The sequence below is a fragment of the Drosophila santomea genome, chromosome 2R (genome assembly GCF_016746245.2).
Source record: "Drosophila santomea strain STO CAGO 1482 chromosome 2R, Prin_Dsan_1.1, whole genome shotgun sequence".
In the NCBI taxonomy this organism is placed as follows: Eukaryota; Metazoa; Arthropoda; class Insecta; order Diptera; family Drosophilidae; genus Drosophila; species Drosophila santomea.
In genome coordinates, this window is record NC_053017.2 from 19172283 (window position 1) to 19195867 (window position 23585).

A 23585-nucleotide genomic window follows, 5' to 3' on the forward strand; every position below is an offset into this window, starting at 1 on the left:
TAATCTTCAATTAAGTGATGAATTGGATTCGTTGTTACAACTTTAAGAAGGGCTTGCCCAAAAAATGTAATGTGAGTTAATAAATTAAAAAAAGGATATTTTTAAAAAATATTTTTTTTTACTAAGTTTTTACTACATATTTGTTTTAATGCAATCATATTAATAAATATTAATATATTTTAGATAAATAAAGAATTTCCAAAAATATATTGCAAATATCACAGGCTCTGAAAAAACTGATATTCTAGCGTTTCTCTTGCTGAGATTCAAGCAGTTAACATTTTTAAAGTTGGACATTACAGTCGTTTAACAGCGCGCCCTGCGTAACAGCTCGAGCCGCTGCCAACAGGTTCGAACGGCAACAGCTGTCAGCTAACATGGCGTGTTGCACTCTGCTCTCTGGGCGAGTATCGCATGCAATAAATGTTACATTGCAGCAGCAATGGCCGCGCTCACACACACACGCGCACAGACTTTCACGGGGAGCAACAACAAATGCGCAAGTTTTCAAACCGCTTTTGATGTGTTTGTTGTTGCTGCCGCCGATGTTGCCGCTGCGCCAACTAATGTTGCTGGTTGCGCTTATGTTGCTGCTATTGCTGTTGCGTTGCCGTGGCTGCTGCCGCTGTTCATGTTCATGTTGCTGCTGGCGTCGCTGCTGCTGCTGCCGCTGCTGCTGCTGCTGCTTGTGTGGAAAGGAAGAAAAACACAAAGCCAAAAAATGTCGCACGTTTCGCTTCGGTTTAGTCTCGATAATTCAATCGCCCTGCCAAGACGTTCAACGTCTCGCTGCCGCAACGCCTTTAGCCGACATTTTAGCCAACGTCCCGAGCAATACGCGATTTACACACCCCCATATAGCCAATAATAACGAATCATAAACGTAACGAAACGTGCCCCCAATAAAGTATTGAAACAAGAAATATATGTATATATTTTATTTTATGCTTACTATTGCTGCAAGCGCAAAGCGGAAGTACATCGCGTGTGTGTGAATTCGCGAGTGTGCACGTGTGCACGTGTGTGTGTCTCTGTTTGTCGGCCAGCAATGAGTTTCGATTTCATTTCGCTTTGAACGCACATAGAGAATAGCAGCGCCCAGAATACTGCACATATTACATAGAGGGGACAGGCTATCGGTCAACTGATTACACGGGGCCAGCAACTCCGAAACTGCCCAATGTCAGCCACATCGGTTAGCCAGCACGTTATCACCCAGCGACAACTGCGACACCTCTGAAGCTCTGAATTTTAGTTTACTGCTCTGTGCCGGCAGTAAATGGGTTAAAATTATGTACATTAATCGCCGAATGAATGTCGAATCAGTTAGAGAGACTGCTGTTTTTTATTGTGAGTATTGCCAGTGATCGATGGCCCGGCCAAGTGAAGGTGAAGTGGTATTACTCGATTATGCTTGTAATGGGCTGCAAAACGATTTGACAGCACTTTGGGATACTTTAATACCGGGGATCCAAAGCGGGTTTTCCAGAACTAGAATAATCCAGAATCTCCAGCAATAGAGTTGGTGCTAGTGCAAGATTAAGTGCTTAAAGGAAGTAGACCTTCCTTTCTTTAAAAGTACCAAATGAAACCTACATATTATAAGAAGAGAATTCGGGTTTTCAAACTTAATTATATATTTGTGTACTAATTATTCTAGCTTAGCAAATATCAATTGATTTCCAGATTTTTAGTTTGTGCAAAACCACTTTAGATTTTATCTATTTCTGCCCTTTAAACATATCCCAAATTAGCCAAACTAATGTTTGCTATGGCTTCCCCAACTAGCTCTTTGAAATGTAATTGATTGATATGGGAAAGAGCCTTACTAGTGAGCGACCCTCGTGTTGGCCACTCGAATGGCAAAACCCCCCAAGACTGTAAAACAATAACTATCAAGGCCTCTCGAGCGAAAACCGCAGCCTCAAGCACGGCTATCGGGCGTCGAGTTAGCCAAGTTACATGGAGCTCTCGGGCCAAACACTTCCTCAATACACAGCAAACCATACCCGCCAAACACCCCCACCGAAAACTCTCTAGTTGGTAGCTTCAAAATCTTATCAAGGCGCTCGCTTTGTAATGCTATCGAGCACTTCCTCGCCTCGAATTCCTCGCCCTGGGTAACCTCGTTTCGGTTCCCGTAGCCAATGTGCACGCTTTATTTTCCCAAGCACTTCTGCACTGAGAACAAAATCAGTATACTTATTGTAGTTATATAGTAGTACGCTCAGAGGAATGATCACAATGTGCTCACTATGTCATTGAAAGCTTATTTGTTGCAGACAAGAATAATTCAAAGTGCAATGCATGCACAACTTTCCACAGTGTATTCCAAGGTACTCTAGGTGGGTGGCAAAAGGGCGGGGGCGTAGGAGGTTGGGCACCGAACTTAAGTGAAGTGGTAGAAGGAGCCAAGGGTTGCGGGGTTTTCGACGGGTTAGGGGCAACCAAACGCATTATTTTGTAATTATCGACAGAGTTCTAATAAATAAACCGTAGCAAGGCCCCACACAAAAGAGTTTGGTTACTTTTTCTGGGTTGATGAAATTATGAATGGAGATAAGGTGCGGCACATGTGGCAGCGGAAGGGGGGCGGGCAATAATACTCCGAAAAAAACGTTGTAACTCTCATTCATTCAGATATCTCGGGCAGAGCTAAGCCCACCTACTAGTATAAAAAATAATCTTCCAACTGCAGATAGCAAGGCTGGGAGTAAAGAAAACGTAATTTAGCATTGTAGCCGACTTTTACAACAATTGCCCCGGAGATAGTTGGTCCCATAAATCGTATATGAATGCAATTAAAACTTCGCAGAAATGATCAAAATTACATGGTCAAAGTCCTGTTTACATCACGGCAAGCCCAGAAGCACCTGACTTCCATATGTATATCGAAGGTAGATCTGGGTCCAACGTGATTTACAACCTGACCTGGCACAATAACACAAAAGTCGGCGGTAAAGGGGTAAAACACAAGCGCCGCCCGCCTGGCGAAACAATAAATTCATTAAACCAAAGCCACGATTATTAATGAATGTAATAAAATACCAAAGAGACAACTAATCAAACATGATAAATTACCGAACAAAGGGGCCTTTTTGGGGGGGGCAGGTGCAGGTGCAGGTGAGGGAAGGTAATGGCTACCGACATACGCCCCTACAGGGGCGTCGAAAAGGGGGGGCACTCAAAGATGGCAATCGAAGAACAGGCAAACAAACAACATGAAATACTTTTGTGCTCTGTTTGCACTGTGCCTGTGAGGGTATCAAAGTATTTGTCGTGACATCGTGTAAACATTGGTATGCAATTTAGGTGTGATATTTTGTAGTTATTGCTGTTGGTCCCTTTCTGCCGTTTTTATCTGATAGATACAATTATTGATGGCCCGGTTGGCAGATAGTAAAGCGATAAGGCGGCCACAAATGGAGGAAAGAAATGGAGGAAATTGCATATACCGGGAAACATTCTAGAGTTGAATGATAAACAGCTAACGGCTACGGGTTGAATATAAATTGTACTTTTTAAAACTATTGGTAAGACATTTAAGCTGCTTGGGAGGCAAGAGAAGGTTCAACATAAGCCGAAATTAACGCATTCCAAACTTTTAGAATATCTCAGTAATCTTCCTTTCAATGATCACATGTTGAAAAAACTTTATAAACCGTTTTTATATATTCCAGGTGGTGATTTCAGGTGCATTATGTACAGTAGAAGATTACGTAATAATGTCACAGTGTGCACACAACAAAGCCATACACCTAGCTGCGGAAGGAACAGTCTCAGTGACAGACACTTCACAGATACGTAAGTATTCCAATAAATTTACTACTTAACCCCCACTACCCCCGACTACCCCTAACACCTCAAGTGCCCCACTGCAGGTCTCCTGTTCGGATGTGTTTTTTGTTTATTGACACGTCTGCAGGAAATGCCATCACATTGCCATCTAATTTACAATTTTCGACTCTTTCTCTTCGGCCGTGCCCTCGAAACCTTTCACAAAACAATATACGAGTATGTATCCCGAAAAATAGAAAATATTTCAACAATTTCCAGTAGTTTGTTGCTGCTGTTTGTTTGCATTCGATTTCCATGACAATGGGTCGGAAAAGGTGGGTGGGGGGTGGCATTCCACTTGGCTTGTCCAAATGTCGGTAACAACAATAACAGAAAGTGCTACAGTTGTTGAATATTTTTATACTTGATCTATTGATGATGTTGCCAACCGTCAACCGAACGCGTGACGAAATCCACTTGAGGTGCTGTAACAGCGGATGGAATGCCAATGGAGCTGGGAAGTTTATTAAAAGTATTAATCTTGTTTTTTATAAGCTAACAGAAAGATTGAAAGATTGGGTATGCGGAAAGTCAGTAATTGTCTATAAAAGAACATAATAGGTTTTATTATCAACTATCTGTCAGTTAATAAACACTACCCACTTCGACTAGAGCCGCAACTGTATAAAATATGCAACCTTTTTGGGGCATGCATAAAGTGCGTAATTTATTGCAAAAACTGGCAACAAAGCAACTCACAGCGGAGAAAAATGAAAAAATCATAAAAATTTGCTACGCTTTGGGTCAACTTTCACTCGATGCCACAGCAACCTTTTTTCGGGTCTGACCATGGCCAATTAGAGCCGCTGCAGCTGCTGCCTGAAAAGCAGAGTTCCAAAAGAAGAGATACAAGGACCAGCACGAGCTACGCAGCCTCACGCAGCAGGATAATAGGGAGAGAAATAGGCAGGACAATGGAGGTTCAGAAGAAGCGAGCAAATGCTGGAAAATGCACTGACAACAGGTGCAAAATGATGTTTTGTTTGTTGCGAGTGCGCGTGAAAATTTCCAGCTGGCCAGGGACAGGGACATGACCACTTAAAACCTAATGTGCGAAAAGTTCCTTTGTCAATTTGCACGCCCTCTCACCAAGCGACCCTGAAAACTTCATTCATTTGCATGGCTAAGCTCAGGTAGTCGGGGATTATCCCTCGTTCTTACCAAGACCTCGCTGCATTCGGGCTTATCCCACTTGTTTGGCTGGGATTTCCCCCGCAGATTTACGGTGGTCAGCCGAATCCCCGGTTAGCTGGAAAAATAGCGAAAATAAGGGAAGGTATGGCTGCTAATGAATCCTGACATCTCAATCAATTCTGGGGTTCTGGAACTGCGAAACGGAAGGGAGGTGGAACTTTCACCACCCCAAAAAAAAAAAAAAAGTGAAAATGCACTCACCCGAAACCACAACATTTTCCCATTTTCCAAAACAGAAGCGGGCCACACGTCAATAAATCACACGATTTAATTTCAGACCAACAGAAGGCGAAAATTGTTGAGGTGGCTTGTGTGTGGATTGTGATGTGTTCCCCAGGACCGCAACTGCAACTAGGGACCATGGCCATAAAACATTTTATAGCTCATCATGTGCGGTCATAAATCTGAGAACGCAATCAGTTCTGGCCAGCTCCCCTATACATACACTCGTATATGTCATTCCGGCCATTTGTATATATATCGCATAGGTTCAGGGCGTTGCCCAATCAACACCTAACCCTTACCCTCGTCGTCCACGGGATGCATGTAACAAGTAACGCAACCGTTAATTTCTTGATCAAATTAATCTTAGTACGCGGCCCTTTTCAGTAACTCCTACCCGAGAATTTCATTTGAGTGGTCTGCTGTAAGTTTGGCCGCTTGTTTGCCTGGTAGTTCATTAAAAATGTTTAGCATTGTTCAGCATCGTTGAAGGCGGCAGCGCCAGTGATCAATCAGATACTCTCCAGACTTTGTACCTGCGATTACCCAAATGTTTTCATGACAAGTGCGAGATGGTCGGATAGTCATCTTTGTGGCACACACTATGCCACTACACATGTCTTTAAGCTGAAAATATATTAAAAGTATGAATATTACTGAAAGGAAACTAGTTTGCATATTACTGAAATTTTGTGGAGATGTTTTACCTTTAAATTCCATTTGGGTTCATTCGTAACCGTATTCATTCATCTTCACTGCTGTTTGTCTTAACTTACACGAACCTTTTTCCAAATCTGCCTTCAACAAATTGGTTAATCCTTTGGCATCTATGTATGTATTACATGTATGTATGAACTTCTCCCCACACAAACTTGAACCCTATGCACCTAGGCTTACTTTCTGTGACACACACACTCACACACAACTTGTTCCCAAAGAAAATCCCTCAATGACTTTGCCGCCTGGCCCTGAGCCCGAAAACCGAGACCGAAGTCGGCGACGAGAGACCCAGAGACCCAGACGAAGAGGTGCTAATAATGTGGGAAATATTTAGCACCATCATTACAAACATCATTAAAATATAAATAGATGTGTTTAACATGAACACCCAAAAGGGAAAACCAAGGAAAAAGAGCGGCCGAAAACATGGAACAGAAAGTTCGACTTGGTCGAAAAGGAAATCATGGGCCTCAAAGAAATTCCAAGAAATAGCATCTTTTTGGGGGGTATATGTATGTATGTGTATGTATGTGTATGGGTATATTGAACCTATAGGCTCTTGCTCCGCTCCGATCGCGCAGATTCATCAATTAACGCCCCTGTGAAAGAGACGGCTGCCCGGGAACGGAAAGAGACAGATAGCCCCTTCATTTCGGTCCAAGACGTCAGCAAATAAATGCATTTCCGTTGGCCAGTCAGTCGTCAGTGCACAAACAAATTTCCAAGAGACGCCGACGAAGCTAAAGAAAATGTTGAAAAAAATTCCCAAACAGATTCGACCGACTCGATATTCTCTTACCTACCGCGCGCCCAGAGAAGATGAGGAAAAAGGGGGCTCAAACGGTTAAGAAAACATGGTCAACAACAAAGGCGAACAAGTGTACCGCTTGCCGATCGTCAGTTCGACAGTTTTTGGTCAATTGCTTCACTCGATCGTTCGGGAGTTTTGGAAAAGAGAGATATTCCAAAGGGCCTGCATTGATTTCCACTTAACGCTTCAAAACTCAAGTGGCCGGCCAGTCCAGGCCATATACATAGTACTCTCCATACCATCCCATACCATACCATACCATACCATACCATACCATACCATACTATGCCATACTATACCACATCTCATACTCGTACCATTCCTTTTTGAGCCAAGTTCACTGTTGAAGTAAACGCGCTTTCGTTCCTGGCTCTCTCTGTTTCAATATTATTGTTTCCCACAGTTGGTCAGAAAATATTTAAGCGCCAATTTGATGTAGTTTTTCTTGTCCCAGTAGTTTTTCCTCTTCATTTCTTTCATTTCTTTGTGGCCCGGTCAAGTGTCCCCCCTTGAATTTGAATAACAATGCCGTTCGGCTCGGCTTCAAAGCTGGCTTTCTTTCCCAAATTCTCCCCTCGTGTCTGTTCCTTTCGACTTCGATTTTGGTAATGAGCGATTGGGTCGTTTGATCTTCAGTTGGCAGCAAGGAGCCGGGTTGTCAGCAATTACGCACTTGACGTGGAAAATCGCGGCTGACAATGGAGCTGGAAGGAGCTGTTCAATGGGCTTCGATAGGGGGCTAGTCAGTCGATCCCTTTGGAAATCAAAAGTTCTCGGAATCTGTTATTGTCTAGCGTGGGAATAGAGTTGTATGGAATAGAATAGATGCGAGTGATTGGAAAAGCAGAAGTGAATGGATTTGCTGTGGGATCTGCAAATCAGATCTTCAAATATGAACAGGATCTTAGGATGCTTAAATAGTTTTAGCATGCCTTAAATGATCTTGTATAAAACTTGAACTCCTTCCATCTCAGTCCATTCGTTAAAAGTAAAGCCCAGCAAGCACTGTTTTTAGGTAAACATGCAACCGAATCGTGTTCTAATCAATAAAACCCACCACATGCCCCATAGCCATCCGATTATCTGTGAGATAATCGAGTCCAGACCCATCTCAGACTCATAACTGTAGCACACTCCATGCCGCACACCGTTAAACTGTGCATTTTACGAGCCCAAAAGCAATCCTAAAACCAAAACCAAAACCAAAACCAAATCCAAAGCCAGAACCGAAAAGCCATTAAAGAAATGCCGTCGCGGATAAAACAAAACGCCGCCGATCGCTGTTCCCTGTTCCCTGATCAGTGTGGCAATAAATTCATCAAACAAATATTGCTAGGCCTGCTGATCGACATGAATATTAAAAACCACAAAACTATAATCAGGGCATTATGATCAGTCGGTCGGTGGGTCCACGAAACATATCAATCTCTCTGAGCCAACCTTGTTCTTTCTCATCTCTTACCTTTTTTTTTAGTTTTAATTTTTTTGGTGCAGCCATTAACTGCCTGCAGACGAGCTAATGGACAAGATCTTTCGTCACTCCCCGAAGGGATTTACCTTTTTGTGTTTGCTGCTCTGCTCTATCGATCGATCGATAGATCTTTCGCCTGATCCGCTGTCGCCGCTGTGTGGTTGATCCTTAAATACCCTTTAAATTGATCTTAATTCCCCCCCAACCGCATTTATCATCATTTATATCGGCGGCCCTTCCGCTTTTTCGATGCAGTTTACCCCCGCTCTCGGTCGCTGAGTGCTTCGATATGCTATCTATCGGTATGGATGTAATGGAAGTGCAGGATCAGGCATCTGTTGGTAGGGACATGGACTCACAGGACATTTGAGCATTCAAAAGAACAGATTAAAGTCCAAGAAAGGTAGTTAAAATGGTGCATTGGCTCGAAAGGGTTTCCCTCTGAATGTTAGCACAGGCACGTTTATTTTTGGAAACCCCCTTTGGGTTGCATGATTCATAGCCATCCCTCAATCGATAATCTCGAGTGTCTGTTCAATTGATTTAGCCTAATTTATTTTAAGCATTTCCCAGAACAAAACGTTCCGTGTCATTGGGCAGGAAATGTCGCAAGCTCTCGATGCTTTGGGGCAGCAGAATCGTATTCGAGTATGTATATAAATTGTGGTCAAAGCCAAAGACATCTGTCAGTTGATCATTGCGGCAGAACGGAAATGCATTCATTTGTCAGTTGGCTTGTGCCGGCCAAATAAGTCAATTCACTTGGCCGGCTGGCTCCCTCTTCGAAATTCTTTATTCTTCATTTTCCACCCAATATATCGCCGCGACTGCCACTTTCCAATTACGTAAAGTCTTTAAAGGAATCATTCGGCTGTTGGTTTTCTGCATCGCGTGCAGCTATGTATGTAAATTCAGCTGGATCCTGCAGTCGGAATCGAATCGAGTTCCACTACCGTTTAATGAGCTCGCGATGGCAATGGTAATGGTAATGGTGATGGTAGTGGCTCACTTTGCATGACTCAAACTTAAACTCGAACTTCAAACGGCCGTGTTGCTCCTTCGGTTTTTTTGGGCATGCAAATGGGTCTTTTAATCATACGAAACCTGTGTATTTTGGGCAGTTGTTAATGGCAGGAGGAGTTGGCTTGCGTGTCTTTGGCCTGTTCCCAGCGACACGCAACGCAATCCCCCCAGAAGGCCCCCAACCCCCCAACCCCCCCATCCATTTAATTCAAGTATCTGCTAGATGACAATGCGTGCCTGCCGACACCTTGCCAACTACATTTGTAGTGCTGGTAATTGTCGATTGCGGGGGCAAATTGACTTTCGATTGGCACATAATTTGCCCACTGACGTAACCATGAACTTGGCTCGGCTTCGGGTCTAGAGTCTAGACCACACTCAGACTTTTTAGCCGGAATGGCAAAACGGAGCTTTTAACTGGGCCTTTAATAGAGTTATCCCGGTGCCGATCAGGCGGCACATAAAAATGTTTTCTTATCTGCTTATTAAAGGGTCGCTGTGCCGCAAAACAGGATTCGAGTAGCATTTTGGCCACATAAAGAAACATGAAGAGTGCAAAACAGACGGGTTTGCCGGACATTGACCAAACGTTTTGGTGCGAAGTTAGGCCCAAATTATGAAATGACTTGGAAGCGCCATTAAGACCAAAAGTCATTAAAAGAAGCGAGAGAATGATGTAGATCCACAAGGAGACGAGAGAAGCCGAAAGATTGAAGAATTTACCACTTTAAAGATACTTAAAAATGTTGCCGAAGCACAAAATATAGCAGCTTTAATACAAACTTTTTTGGTTTAAAAATATATATCACTTATTTACTTTGGATAAAAAACACATTGCTCATGATATATGCAAACCGATTTATAAGTGACTTTTCAATATAATTTCTTTTAAAAAGTCTACAGAAGTTCCTTTACTAAGATCACTTATGCTTTAATGTAATCAAAATCATGTTTAAAAAAGGTTTACCATATTTATCAATAAACTTCCAGAAATATGGCACAATGTAACACATTTTCCCATTAACTGATGGCTCCGTTTGTGGAATCAAATGCAATAAAGAAATATTTATGTATGGATCAAGAATCCGCGTACGTGATGAACACTTCCTCATTGAGTCAAATTTTTCAAAAACTTTCCCATAGCTAAGATTACATGCTTTTCGCCATAAAACATGAAAACGGAGCCCCAGTATCAACAGCTTTGCGAGTGAGTGCGTTATAACAGGTTTATTTTTCCAACGAATCAATTTGCAAATATTCCCAGGAAGGTGGAAAAATAATTTCAAAGGAGTTGCGATCCCACCACTTCTTTTACGAGCTCCTTGCACCTGAGGCCTTAATTAAGTCCTGGCCGAAAGTGCCGTCTGTGCCAAGGATCTCTCTGGAAAATAAACAAACAAAATGTTAAAGTCGAAATAATGACGCGCGAAAAACAATAAAACAAAGGCACTATGAACTGAGCACTGAGCAATGCGAACCGAGAAATAATGCTGGCTGGCTGGCAAAATGACAGACAATAAAAGTGGACTAGAACTCGGGGCAAAATCCAGCTGGTCGGCCGCACTTGGCACCTTTTCGGTCCGATCCTGTTGGTTGGTTGGTTGGTTGGTTGGTTGGTGGCCACACAGCGTCAAATGGCCAGTCGGGCGGACAAGGACATGACGTTTTTATTATGCCCAGCGTCTGACTTTTGCTCTAGGACAAAAACAGAAAAAAAAAAACTGAAAACTGGGTAAAAAAACAGGAAAAGATAGACGGCGCCCTGCCGCGTAGCCCGTGACCACGTCGACATACATAGATCTCCTCTGGCTCTGGCCGGCCCTAAACTTTTGTTTTACGGCCCACGGGTTAGGGGAGCGTAAATCAAGAGGTGTTATCCTTGGCGCTGAGGGGCTCAAGGGTGCTAGAATTGCACATGCATTGCTGTTCCAGGTTTCCCTGCTCTGCTGGCAATTTCAGCTAATTAATGGCATCATTATAGAGCTCCGTAACCCTCGGACATGTTAATAGTGCTCTCTGTTTACTTTTTAGCCGTTCGAAGGGATAATTATCTTGTAAGTGGTCCAGACACGCCCAGCCATTTGGATCCTGCGCCAGGGTAAACAGTTCTGCATTAAGCAGGAATTTTTGGGTGGTCCCACTTGCGACTTCGGTCTTATGGAACTGAAGAAAGAGGGCGGGCAGCTTTCAAAAACCAAAAAAAAACCTTGGTTTTCTACACACGGTTTTGATCACTTTAGATTGCAGTACTTGATGATGGAATTTCTTTCAAGCGACTACCCACCTTATAAAATCGCAAATATATTTCCTACCGCTAACAGCCGAGTTGCAACTGCATAAATTGCAGCAATCGTTTGGCAATGTCTTACCATTTTGTCAAGCAATTGGAATACCATTCAAGGAACGCGAAGATAAAGAACCTTCGGTTTTGAGCACTTAATTAAAAGTGCATAAATTTGCCACTCTAATTTCGAACAATAAATTTTGCAGCACCCCGAAGTGAGCGGAAATTCAATTACAAATCCATTGCGAGACAAAATAGCGGGAAATTAATTCGTAATATTTATGGCACTGTGCCGAAAATCACCCCATACATAACCATAAAGACGGCTTTATCTGCTGTTAACCCATTAGTTGACAAATTTTCGTATTTTTCGCGGCGTGGCACCCACGCAGCTTCCTGGAGAATTACGATCATTGGCCAATCGATGGATATTAGCACCTGTCTGCGTAAATCCCGCGACAACTATATCTTAATTTATGGTGACGTAATCAATGCTTCTGCATATATCTCGGCCATAACTCAGATCGTTCGCGTGCGTGGATCCAAATGTTAATGGGCTTCGGAGTGGCAAAATTCGAAAAAAAAACAAAAAAATCCGAGAAAACTCGGCAAAATAGAAAATAAAACTGAAATGGCTGAAGAAGTGATAAAAAGAAGTGAAACAATTCAAATTGTCACAATAACTCAGCGAGTTATGATCAAAAGGAAGCCAGCAAAATTTTACTGTTTACTGGCGACTGTTGCAACTGCAAGCTGCAACTGCAACTGCCTCAACGTATACCCATTAAATGGGATACCGAAAGGCGTAAACAAGTGACGGAGACTGCAGCCGTCGGCAAAATTTATGTGACCGGGTTGACAATTTTTCCAAGTATTTTTTTTTTTTTTTTTTTTTGTGAAAATTTTATTTTTTGGGTGGTGCGTTTTTTGTGCCTTTTTCTCTGCTTTTTATTTTTTGGCTAGCTGGTGAGTATTTGGGACCTGCTGGTGGCGCATTAGCGGGGCCATTTCAAGTTGGCTAACACTAACACGCAGTTTAAACGGCTTGTAAGTGACCACGTTTGCACTTAATTAATAAAGTCTGCAAATCCATGCCACACCGCTGACTTTGTTGCCATGTTGCAACTTCGATTCGCTGGCGATTCGAATTTGAGTTAGAGTTAGAGTTTTGCGTCCTTGCTTAGATAACATTGCAATTAGTGTTGCTCGATGCAATATATTCTTGTGTTTATTTTAATAAATTGCCATCGAGCCGGGTCGGTTTAACTTAATTAAATGCCAGTTTCAATTTATTTTCCATTTACTCTCCCTGGCTGCCTGGCTGCCTGACTGCCGTCTGCCTGCCACAATGAAAGCGAAACCGCAGAAACAACAATATCGCCGCGTATCGGCGAGTAAATAAACAAAAGCGGGCTGGGAAAAAAAATTACAAAAAAAAAAAGAAAATATTTATATGGAAAAAGAAAAATTGCCTCTGTGGCTGATGGAACTATCAATGTAATTTAACATTCATTCGCCGCCAGCAGCAATTAACTGTAAATAACATGCGGAGCGGGCTGCGTGTGTGGTCTGCAAAAATGGTTAAAAAAGCAAATAAATAAAGTACCACTTTCAATATCGACTACAAAGCGGCTTTTTGTTATTGCCCTTGTCATCGAACTTGTCCGCAGGCCATTCGATTGATAAATGCTTTGCATATACTCGTGTCCATCCAGGTACATATATCGATATCAGCAGCAGGAGGCCTCTGAAATAACAGTATTCAGTATCCGTATCTGTAGGATGAGTAACTTTATAGTTTCAGAACTTCCGCACTGAGTCACTGCATTTGCACTGACTTGCAACAGCAGCAGACAGCCAATTTAATTGAGCTTGCATTAATAAATGGCACTAATTATTGATTGAAAGTGACGTGCTTCCCAAGGAAGTGACTAATCCATTGCGATCACGTAAAAGTCGCAAAGCATTTCAGCGGAAAATAACAAACTCCCAACTTTACTAGTAAAACTAAAAGTTTGCACTGTGTGAAGAAAAATCTAGAGCACATAAAATGCTTTTTACATTTTATGGCTATTTTAATCAAATTCAACAAAAATTCTTGAGATGTTTGCGCTTATAAGTTTTATCTCGCATTTTTCTATAATTTTAATTGCCTTTTCTTGATTTGGTCGACCACTAAATTCAATCAGGCCACATAAATTATAAGCAAATAAAATTCGGTGTGGAGTCCACAAAATTTGACCCAGAAATGCGTAGCGTTGACTCCAATAAAAGAGATTTTTCTTTCACGATTGCTTTTAGGGGCACCACCCACATGAAGAGCAAAAGGAGTGCGCATTTCTCCCACCTCTCTTCGCTTTAGGTACACTGGACAAAATTTCTTGAAGAAGAACATTCATATAAATAGAATACGAGAAAGTTTCTCTAGATCTAAAGTGAAACGTAACCATATCACAGTTTGTTGTTCTTGTCCTAAAAAACTTGATTCATGATACGCAACTTCAAATTTTACGATATAGAATATTTAATAAAAAATATACGAGTATGGTTGTAGATACATATATAATGAGGTGTCGTATGCAATGTAGTCACATAACTACATTGATGATGGTCTTTAAAAGTATGCTAGGGTATATATTACAAAGATTACAATATTCGGCCAACAATTATGAAGGTTAACTTTGAAGTGCGGATCTTTATGGAACAGCACTTGAGTTCGTGGCCCTGCCTTTGCTCAGTGTACTGTATGGTATTGTGGGGGCGACAACTCGTGCGCTAATTAACTCATTGACACCGTGCCCCCTGCGACCGTCGCCCCGATGCACTGCATCCAATTCCCGGGGCACCGATTCGGGCGGCGTCAGTGGAAGAATCGTGCGTAAAACTTGAGTACGCTCCGCATTAAATGGCGCTAATTTCGTGGCATTCGAGTTGGCTTTGGAGCACTGGGCACTGGCCAGTGAAAATGGAGCTGGAGCTGGAGATGGAGATGGAGCTGGATATATGTAGAGCTGGAGCTGGGAGTCGAGGTCTGGGTCTGGTCTGCAGGGCGTGCCAATGCAATTAGCATTAGTGCAGTTGCCGCAAGTAGAGAAGAAGGGGAGTAGTACTGGCGGTCGAAACTGATAAATGGCTGCAAGTTGAGGTTTGTTTTGCTTTTGCCCAGGCCCATGGCAGTTTGTTTGCCGCTCTCCGCTTACAAAACAAACCGAAATGCCAGCCGCGGCACCAGGCGAGCAAATAAAACGGTTTCTTCCAGGAAACGTGACAAAAACGTCAATAACTGCGGGCTCTATACGCGTACTATATCCTATACTATAGCCATATATGTAGTTGCTGCAACTACGGCGATTCCGATTCCGATGACGATGCCAATACCAATACCAATGCCAAAACCAATACTGATAATGGCCCCAGGGCCACTATAGCTGCAGCATGTGACAAATCTCACTTGTTTGTTGACTTTGCTGCATATGCAAAATGCAATTACTTAGGGCCGCCTGTAATCTAAGACGCTTAACCCAGACCCGCTCCAAGAGCCCAGACTCCAGACTTCAGATTCCAGACTTCAGGGTCCAGACTTCAGAGTCCAGGCTCCACAGTCCATAGCCCAGACTCCAGAACCCAGAACCCAGAACCCAGGGAACCCAACTGCAATCGTCAGCGTAAAAGTTCCGGGAATGCAGCCATCGAAGTGAACGCCTCAGACGACATTCCAGGAACTATTGCAACTCATTGGGGCAATGCTCTTGGGGGCAGTAATGCTCCAGAGCCAGGGATAACTCTGGGTTCTACATGAAAAAGAATTCAGGGTACATACTCGATAAAGACTTTCCCAAATTGCCCAACTTTAAACAGAAGATGAACAAATCAACCACACTCTCAATTAAAGAAACAAGAGTTAAGCAATTAAACATTGGTGGTGATACTAAAATATTACTTTATATATATATATTGCATTTAAATGAGAGATAGCTGCATTTCCTGCCATTTGTTTGCATTTACTTAAGGCCAAGATCATAAACTCATGGCATAGAATTCCCCGCATAAACAAGCCGTGTGATAGTGAAAGTAGAATCTGGAAAGTAAAATCAAACACGGCTGCCCGCGATAAATATGCCGGGGAAATGGCCGTTGATTATCATAGAGATCGATAAGCTGCGATTTATGCTTATCAAGCGGCAGAGTTGGGACTTGGCAACGCCCACCGATCTTTCGGATCTCACTATCCACGCAGATCCCATAACTCAAATCGAAGATCGAAGTATCATGCTGATGGAATGACAAACTGTTCGCTCCGATGGAGTAAACGTGAGATGGGCTGTGGTTTTGGCCATGTCCATATGTACACGGATGGATCGTAAAATGTGTTTTCCGATTTTCGTTTCGTTTGTTTTTCGTACATGTGCCGCAATTACGAGGCATTTTGACGCCCCAGCTCGTTGTCGAGATATCTGATTTTTGTTTTTATTTTGATTGGCTTTTTGATTTTGGATTTTGGATTTTGTTCATGCTGTGCAGTTTAGCAGTTTAGCATTTTATGATTTTTTAATTTTATGTTGATGAAGCTCATTGCTTGCATATTTGATTAGCGTTTTGGTCGTTGTTTTTTGTTTCTGGTTGTGTTTTTTTATGGTTTGTTTGCTGGCCGGGTTCTTTGTTTTCCTGATTATTTCCACCATAATGGCTGATTCGCCTGCTTAGGCTTCCCTCTGAGTGTGTCATTTGTTACATTTTCGCCTTTTGACATTATATATCAAGAGCTGTGTTTTTACTGCCCACAAAATAAAGCTGTGCACAGCTGGTGGGGTATTTATAACACTGCGAAGTATTACGAAATGCAGGAAATTATTAACTAAAATTTGGAAAATGTATGCAATTTTTTGTGGTAATAGGAGTTGGTCAGGTATAAAATTCTTATCACTTGCTTATGATTTTTTGCGAGTTATTGACGCAAGTGCTATGACGTCGCAGTCTTCAGTTAGTGACAATTAAGTTATGGCCAGCAAGTCGCTATCGTTCAATGCCGCAAGTGCTCATAAATTAGAACAACCAGACACGCCCGAAATTCTATATCCATCGGCTTACTTCGGAAACAAATCACGCCCACACATACTGAGCACTATCGATAGCATCTCAGAACGCCTTTTCGTTGGCTTTATTTTGCCATATTTATGCTGATGCATTTCTCAGTTCAAACGCCCTTTCGAAAACTAAACTAAACTAAACGAAACGAAACGAAACGAGATGAGACGAAACGAGGCGAGGCGAACATTCCACTCACCATGACTAATAACTTAATTAGAAACTCGGCAGAAGACGAAGATTCGGTTGTTAAAATCTTAATAACTTGCGGCAAAAATGCGACCCGATCGAAGCTTTTTATTGAGTGAAAAACAAACCCGTAGCGGAGATCTCTAAAATATCCAAAAAGATCGAAGCCTATAAAAATTCCAAAGCCTAAAATGCATTTGATGGCTTTTGCTTCGCGGTGTGTGTGTGTCGTGGAAACTAAAATAAACATTTGGCTTTTCTAGTTTGGTGCTTCATCTTGTTGGAGGGGGTCGACTTTGGCTAGAAGTTAGGAGCTGCGGCACTTTCAATGTCAAAGTCATGGGAAGTTGGGAGTTCAACGATATCAAAGCTTGGGTCTTCTAATGGATTAACCCAGCCACAAAGACCACAAAAATAATACCGTTGCTCATCTCGATGGACTTGCACTTCCTGCTCGGCCAAGAAATCAAGTAGGCAAATGTGGCACAATGGCGGTGCATCGAAGAAAACTGAAACAGACACTGCTTCCATTCGCAGCTCACTGAAAAAACTTACCCATACAATTTCGATTGCATACATTAGTTGCTGGATTGCGTGTACCTTTAAGTAAAGGTTTGATTTTTGCCTTCAAAATTAAATAGAAATATATGGACTTATGGATTAATATTTATGGAACGTATAGTACTATTTAATTTTACGCAACATTGAAGTAATATAAATACACAGACCAAACGAGGATAGAGAAGAATACTCATACAGATTATATAGAGTGATGTGCAATATATATTAGTAACCAAAAACCCAGATTTCTCCCAGTTCAGCACCTACTGTGCACTCACTCACAAGTGTGGCTGCCAGAGGGTGCTCCACTCGGGGTTTGTGTCACCAAACTAATGAAATCAATAAGCTAGACGAGCGGCCGGGCCGTGAATCACAAGAGTCACAGGAATAACAACAAAGGGAGCAAGAGGAGCTCCCTGGGGCAAGAGGCACAAGTGGCTGCCACCGGCGGCCAAAGGTGTGAAGCACAGAGTCACTCAAGCCCTCAGCTTGCCTCGGCTTATGAAATATGAGAGCTAAGAGCCGAGATGCCAGAGTTGAGAACTCAGAACCGGGACTGGAACTGGGACTGGGACAGGGACCGGGAACCCAGACCGATACCGAGACCAGGAACGGCGACTCTTGCCAAGAATTTGTGTGCATAAATTTAATTACTGGCAGAACGGCAGAATGGCAGACGACTGAGACCGGGGCTGAACCCAGTCACCTATCAATCTAACTCGAGTGGCTTTTCTTCTCGTGTTGCCTTTTTCTTTGGCTTTTCAAGTGCTTTACTTATTAGTGACTTTTGTGGCCACATCCCGCCACCGCCTCCACCTCCCCCCGTTCGTCCTCACCGCTGAAGTTCAATAGCCTGTCGAGGCCAGATACAGATACAGTATCTAAAATACTGAGCACAGGGGCAGATGCACCGCCCGATACTCCAGATACATCAGTTTATAATTAGCGGAGAGAGCATGCGCACCTTGGCTACTTGACTTTCCGAGGTTTAATGCATTCGCCGACTATTTTTGGGAATCTGTTTTGGTTTTTTGATCGAAATGACGGCAAACAAATGGGAAGGCTTAAAACATTATTTTTATTGTATTTTGATTTTTAAGATCTCAATTGATCAATTTCCATTTCCTTCTTAATATTATGAAGTAGGTAGAAGTAAGTTTACTAATATTTAATCAATGTATTTGACAAACCCCCATCACTGACGACACTCATTAGGTTATATCCGCGAAGACGCGTGTTTCGTTTAAGGTCAAAGTTCTAGTGCTCCACGAACTTCTATCGCGATGTTCGAGATAAACCCCTGCCAGCACCCATCGTTACCCTTTACCTTCCGTTTTGGCACGCTTAATCACTCCGAGCGAAAGAGCCATGTTTGCCTTTAATTAAAAATGTTTTTGCCCGCCAAATATTTACATCAATTAAAAACACTCGCCAGGCTGATTTACTGATGGAATTAATGTGTTGTTTTCGATTTTGTATTTTCAGAAAATATAACGATAGTCGGCTTCCCGGATTATCTGAACAACGAATTCAAAATAGCACTGTACGCAAAAGAAACTCAAAGATATTTGTGTTTCAACGACAATTGGAGATTAGTTGGCATGGTGAGTAAAAGATTTACATTTCAATAAATTTTGGAAGTCTCCCTTGGGGAAAATGATTCATATTCCCGTGATACTCGTAGATAACATGGCATCGCAAAGATGAAAGGGCATTTCCACACGATTTCTTTATGGATCTACATATAAAGTTTATGGCACTATGTTGCAAGCAAATTGTTGGCCATAGCGACAATTATATGATTGACAATATTTATTCTGCCGGTATATGCGGTATATAGATGCTGATATAGCCAAGGCCCGCTGCGTCTATTTTGATTTCATTGCATTCGTACCGTACTTCGCATACTTGAATAAAGTACAAAGCGCCAAGTGTAGACAAGTCATTTTCCCATTTTCCGCTTCTCGTCGATGTGTTTTTATGCAAACTAACTGTGCAAACACTGTAATTTATGACATGTTCCACATAATGGTTTTATGCAAACGATCGCTTATACGACAATAACCATATTACGGCGAACTGGCCAAATTGTCAGCCACAATGGGTGAAAACCTGTTGCGGTTGCACCAAATCTGTCAGCGGGCTGAGCAAAATATTTATTACAATATTTTTGTAATTTGTAATTCGAAAATGCGAACAATTTCATATGCAATTACGGCCAAATGTGGCACAGAATCTGAGATACGTTTACGCGGCGTATGCGTGATATCGCACGGAGCAATGATTGGCAACTGTTTGGGGATACGGACGAAATCGAAATTGAAAATCAAATTTTCGAGACATTGTAACAGTTTTGCCGCCTGTCTCAATGCCAATAGTGCAATTGAAGTGCAGCCACTCGAGGTATGAGATTTTTCCATGTTAAAAGTCAAACAACTTGTATAGATATGTCTAATCAATCAGGCGAATGACGCTGCACTTGATTGCCTCTGTCATGTGGTAATGGCTAAAACATTTCAATGTCCTTTTCGCCACTCACAATACAGTTAGTTAGCTAAACCGCATTCAAGCGTTCGAGCTGTAGGCAAACAATAGAGCCAGCTAAGGCCACCATTAAATTCTATTGCTTTCGATTGCGATTATGACCGCAAAATCCATGTTGAATTATTGTGCAAATATTTGCCGTGATTTACACTCCATTCGATACCTTAGCCGCCGTTTCTCGGGAAGGTTAATGTGTGGGCCGAGGTCGCAAAGTCTGGAGTGTGAGTCACATACTGATTACTCGATTACTCGATCACTTCATCCCTTCTCGAAATAGAACAAATGTGTTTACCCCAAACACACTCCGCTCCTCTTGACCAGTGGTGGCAAGAAGCTCCTCAAAAATAGCAATTATGAGCTATAAATATGCGAAGAGCCCACAAGTAGTCCGTCGCCAAATATGGCACAAGTCTTAATTGCTTGGGAAATGTTTCATCTGCGTCGTTTGCAACACTTTGGGCCGCAATCTGAACGATCTGAACGATCAGATCGGACCGCTGATAGCAGAAATGGCCAACATGGCAGCAACACGCGCTCAACGACTTGGATGTGCAGACTACATCTCTAGGGTATGGCCTATTTGTTACCCTAGGAGGGTACGTCATGCTACTCGAATCGATTGAATGTGATGAAAAAGATGCAAGCATTAATCGTTATGGACTTTCGCTCTATTTATTTTAGTAACCCTACAATTTTACTCCCAATGAATAGTTTTAAAAAATACTTAAATTAACATTTTTAAGTAACTATGCCAGGGTGATATCCCCAGAGATTGAGAATGGGCCAGGGCATTCCAACATCCAAGTCATAAGCCGCGATTCATTTCGTTGTCGTTTTGAGACTTCAAGTACTTTATAAATAAATAAACAGAGGGCAAACTAAACGTTCACTACTCGCGCGCTGATGTCGCTGTCATCGTTGTCGATACGCATATCACAATATCTAGCCCATATAACACCTTACAAACTGTATGTACATATGTACATATGTACATATACATATGAACGGAAATGCCGCTCATAAATTGCATGTGAAGTGCACGGAAGCTAGATCGCTGAATTACTATATCACTATATCGCTATATATCTGTTTTCTGTTTGCAGAGGGAGCTGCGAGATACCTGCTATTTCAACGAGACCATCGTGCACGGTTATTTCGTGTTCCGTTCCGTTGTCGATCTGCAGCGACGTGTCGGGTTCACGCACCGAGGTAAGCCTGTGGGGCCCAAGAAGAGCGTCAACGATGCCTGCTACATGTTCAACAAGATCGAGGCCGAGCAGTTTTTCCGCCATCACCATAACAATGGCAACAGTGGCAACAACAATGGCAATGGCAGTGGCAGTGGCAGTGGCAGTGGCAGTGGCAACGGCAATGGCAATGGCAGCAACAACAGTCGCAAGCCCCCGCGCAACAACAAAAACAATCGCCACAAATCGAATAACCAAAATCAAAAGTTGCAACAGCAACAGGAGCATCATGGCCATAATAATAATAATAATAATAATAATAACGTTATTCTTAATAATAGTAATACTAGTTTAAGTAGCACTAACAAAAAGCAACTAGCAATAAACAGGCAGAGGCAGCAACAGCAACAGCAGCAGCAGCAACATCAGGTGCGACATCATCACAATGATCCATCGCTGCTGCTGCGACGACAGCAACACGAGAAGAAGCAGAAGCGGCGCAAGCAACAGAAGCAGCAGCAGCAACACCAACAACGAGTATCAGCTAGTCCAACGAATCCGATGCCTGCAACACCCACAGCAGCACCATCAGCAACAGCAACCTTTGCAGCCACCTCCCCGGCAACAGCAACACCAACGACAACGGCAGCATTGAGCAGCAAGCGCAAGGGCCGGCGAAGAAAGGCCAAGGTCAGGCCAAAGTCGCAGCAGCAGCAGCAGCAACAGCAGCAGTTGCAGCTACTTGCCACGGCAGCAACAACGCCCTACACCGACGACACCCTGTACGGCAGCAGCAGTAGCAGCAGCAGCAGCAGCAGCAGCAGCACGGTTTTCGAAGACTTGGACATCTACAATAGCAGCAGCAGCAGCAGTGGGAGCAGCAGCAGCTTGGAGCCCTGGTCCACTTGGTCCACGATCGATAGCTTTAGCGGCAGCAGCACAACGGCAACATCTGACGACAGTATTAGCAGCAGCAGCAGCAGCAGCAACTACGACGCCTGGGCCACCTACATCACCGAAATGGAGGCAGAGGCATCCGCCATGACGCCCGAGATGGGCGGCAACGACACCGAGCTGCTGCAGTACGAGGCCGAGTTGGTGGACGATCCGGAGGCGGAGTCCACGGCGACAATTGAAACCAAAGCAACAACAGTAACATCAGCAACATCAGCAACATCAGCAACATCAGCTACATCAGCTACATCAGCTACATCAGCTACATCAGCAATAGCGGCAACGGCGGCCACATCTACCTCGACAGCGAGCTCCCAGCTGGTGATAGAGCAGACGCCGCTGGCCAGGAGCAACATCAGCAACAATAGCAGCAACAGCAGCAGCAGCAGCACGAAAGCAACACCAACGGCAACCATTCAGACTGAAACAGCACATAGCACGCAACACCCAAGCAGGCATCGCAGCCACAGCAGGGAGGATCGCCAGGATAATTCCGACATATTGCTGGCGGGCGAGAACGAAGTGAAGCCACAACAGCCGCGCAAGTTGCTGTGGACAGTGCAACCACCGCTTGCAACACGTGGCAGCACGCTGGCAACATTGGTGGCAACACCAGCGCAGCAACTCACCAGCACGACAGCAACGGCGACCACGACACCGGAGCAACATGTTGCACCATCACTCTTCAGCGTGGACAAGAACATCAACAGCAACCTGAACAACACGCTTACGGAGGCTTCGCCCACGGCAGCATCAACATCCAGCATTACGGCGGCAACCACCATGAAGAGACCCATCCGGAAGTTCACCAAGAAGCTAATGGCCACGCCCTACCACCAGCTGACCTATGTGCGCAATGCGGGCGGTGACATCGACATCGATAACCTGGACAACATCAGCGTGTATCCCGTTCTCTACGATGGCGACCTGGAGGGCAATGGCGGCGGCAACAGCTCCGATGGAGGCTTCAGCGGGTTCCTGCCCACCTCGACCACCTCACATCTGACGGAACCGATTCGCATCGGCATGAACAGGATCAGGCCGAATAAGACACTGCATTGGTTCACTCACCAGAGATTTGCGTAGTTGCGCAGGGATTGGCGCTCTTTGACTATTAGATCTTTAAAAGGACTGCTCGAATTTTTACTTTCACAGATAATACATAGCCACTACTTTCCGAAGTGCAAAATTTGAATAAATTAATCGGCACATAATAATCTCAAGTCAAAATCAAAATGCATACAATCAGTTTGACCATCAGCTCTGTGAAATAAAATATAATAATTTCCAAATTGAAATCTTTTCGATGCATCTAAAAAAAAACACGTAATCTTGTGAAGGTGAAAAGCAGAAGAAATCCTTCAGAGGGAGACATACATACCTATACTCAGCACTCAGTTTTCAAAAGAATTTAGGCAAAACCAAGAGAAAATCAAGAAAAGTATGGATTAATATTTCAAATTACTAATGAACTGATACATATATATAAACATATATAGAACT

General features: G+C 43.1%; 1 protein-coding gene across 6 annotated transcripts in view; it reads left to right on the forward strand.

Moving 5' to 3' along the window:
* Window positions 1-23374, forward strand: part of LOC120444557 (homeobox protein 5) — a 55814-nt gene extending 32440 nt beyond the window's left edge. For 4 of the 6 annotated variants that reach the window (XM_039624306.1, XM_039624309.1, XM_039624308.2 and 1 more), the window contains 3 exons: window positions 3681-3804; window positions 18883-19001; window positions 21045-23374. In XM_039624306.1, the coding sequence (XP_039480240.1) occupies window positions 3681-3804; window positions 18883-19001; window positions 21045-23168 (2367 nt within the window). In that variant the 3' untranslated portion in view covers window positions 23169-23374. Of the gene's footprint in view, window positions 1-761; window positions 1351-3680; window positions 3805-16917; window positions 17054-18882; window positions 19002-21044 lie in introns of those variants that run through there. The other 2 variants (XM_039624310.1, XM_039624312.1) reach the window with 2 other exon arrangements.
* Window positions 23375-23585: the final 211 nt, after the last annotated feature.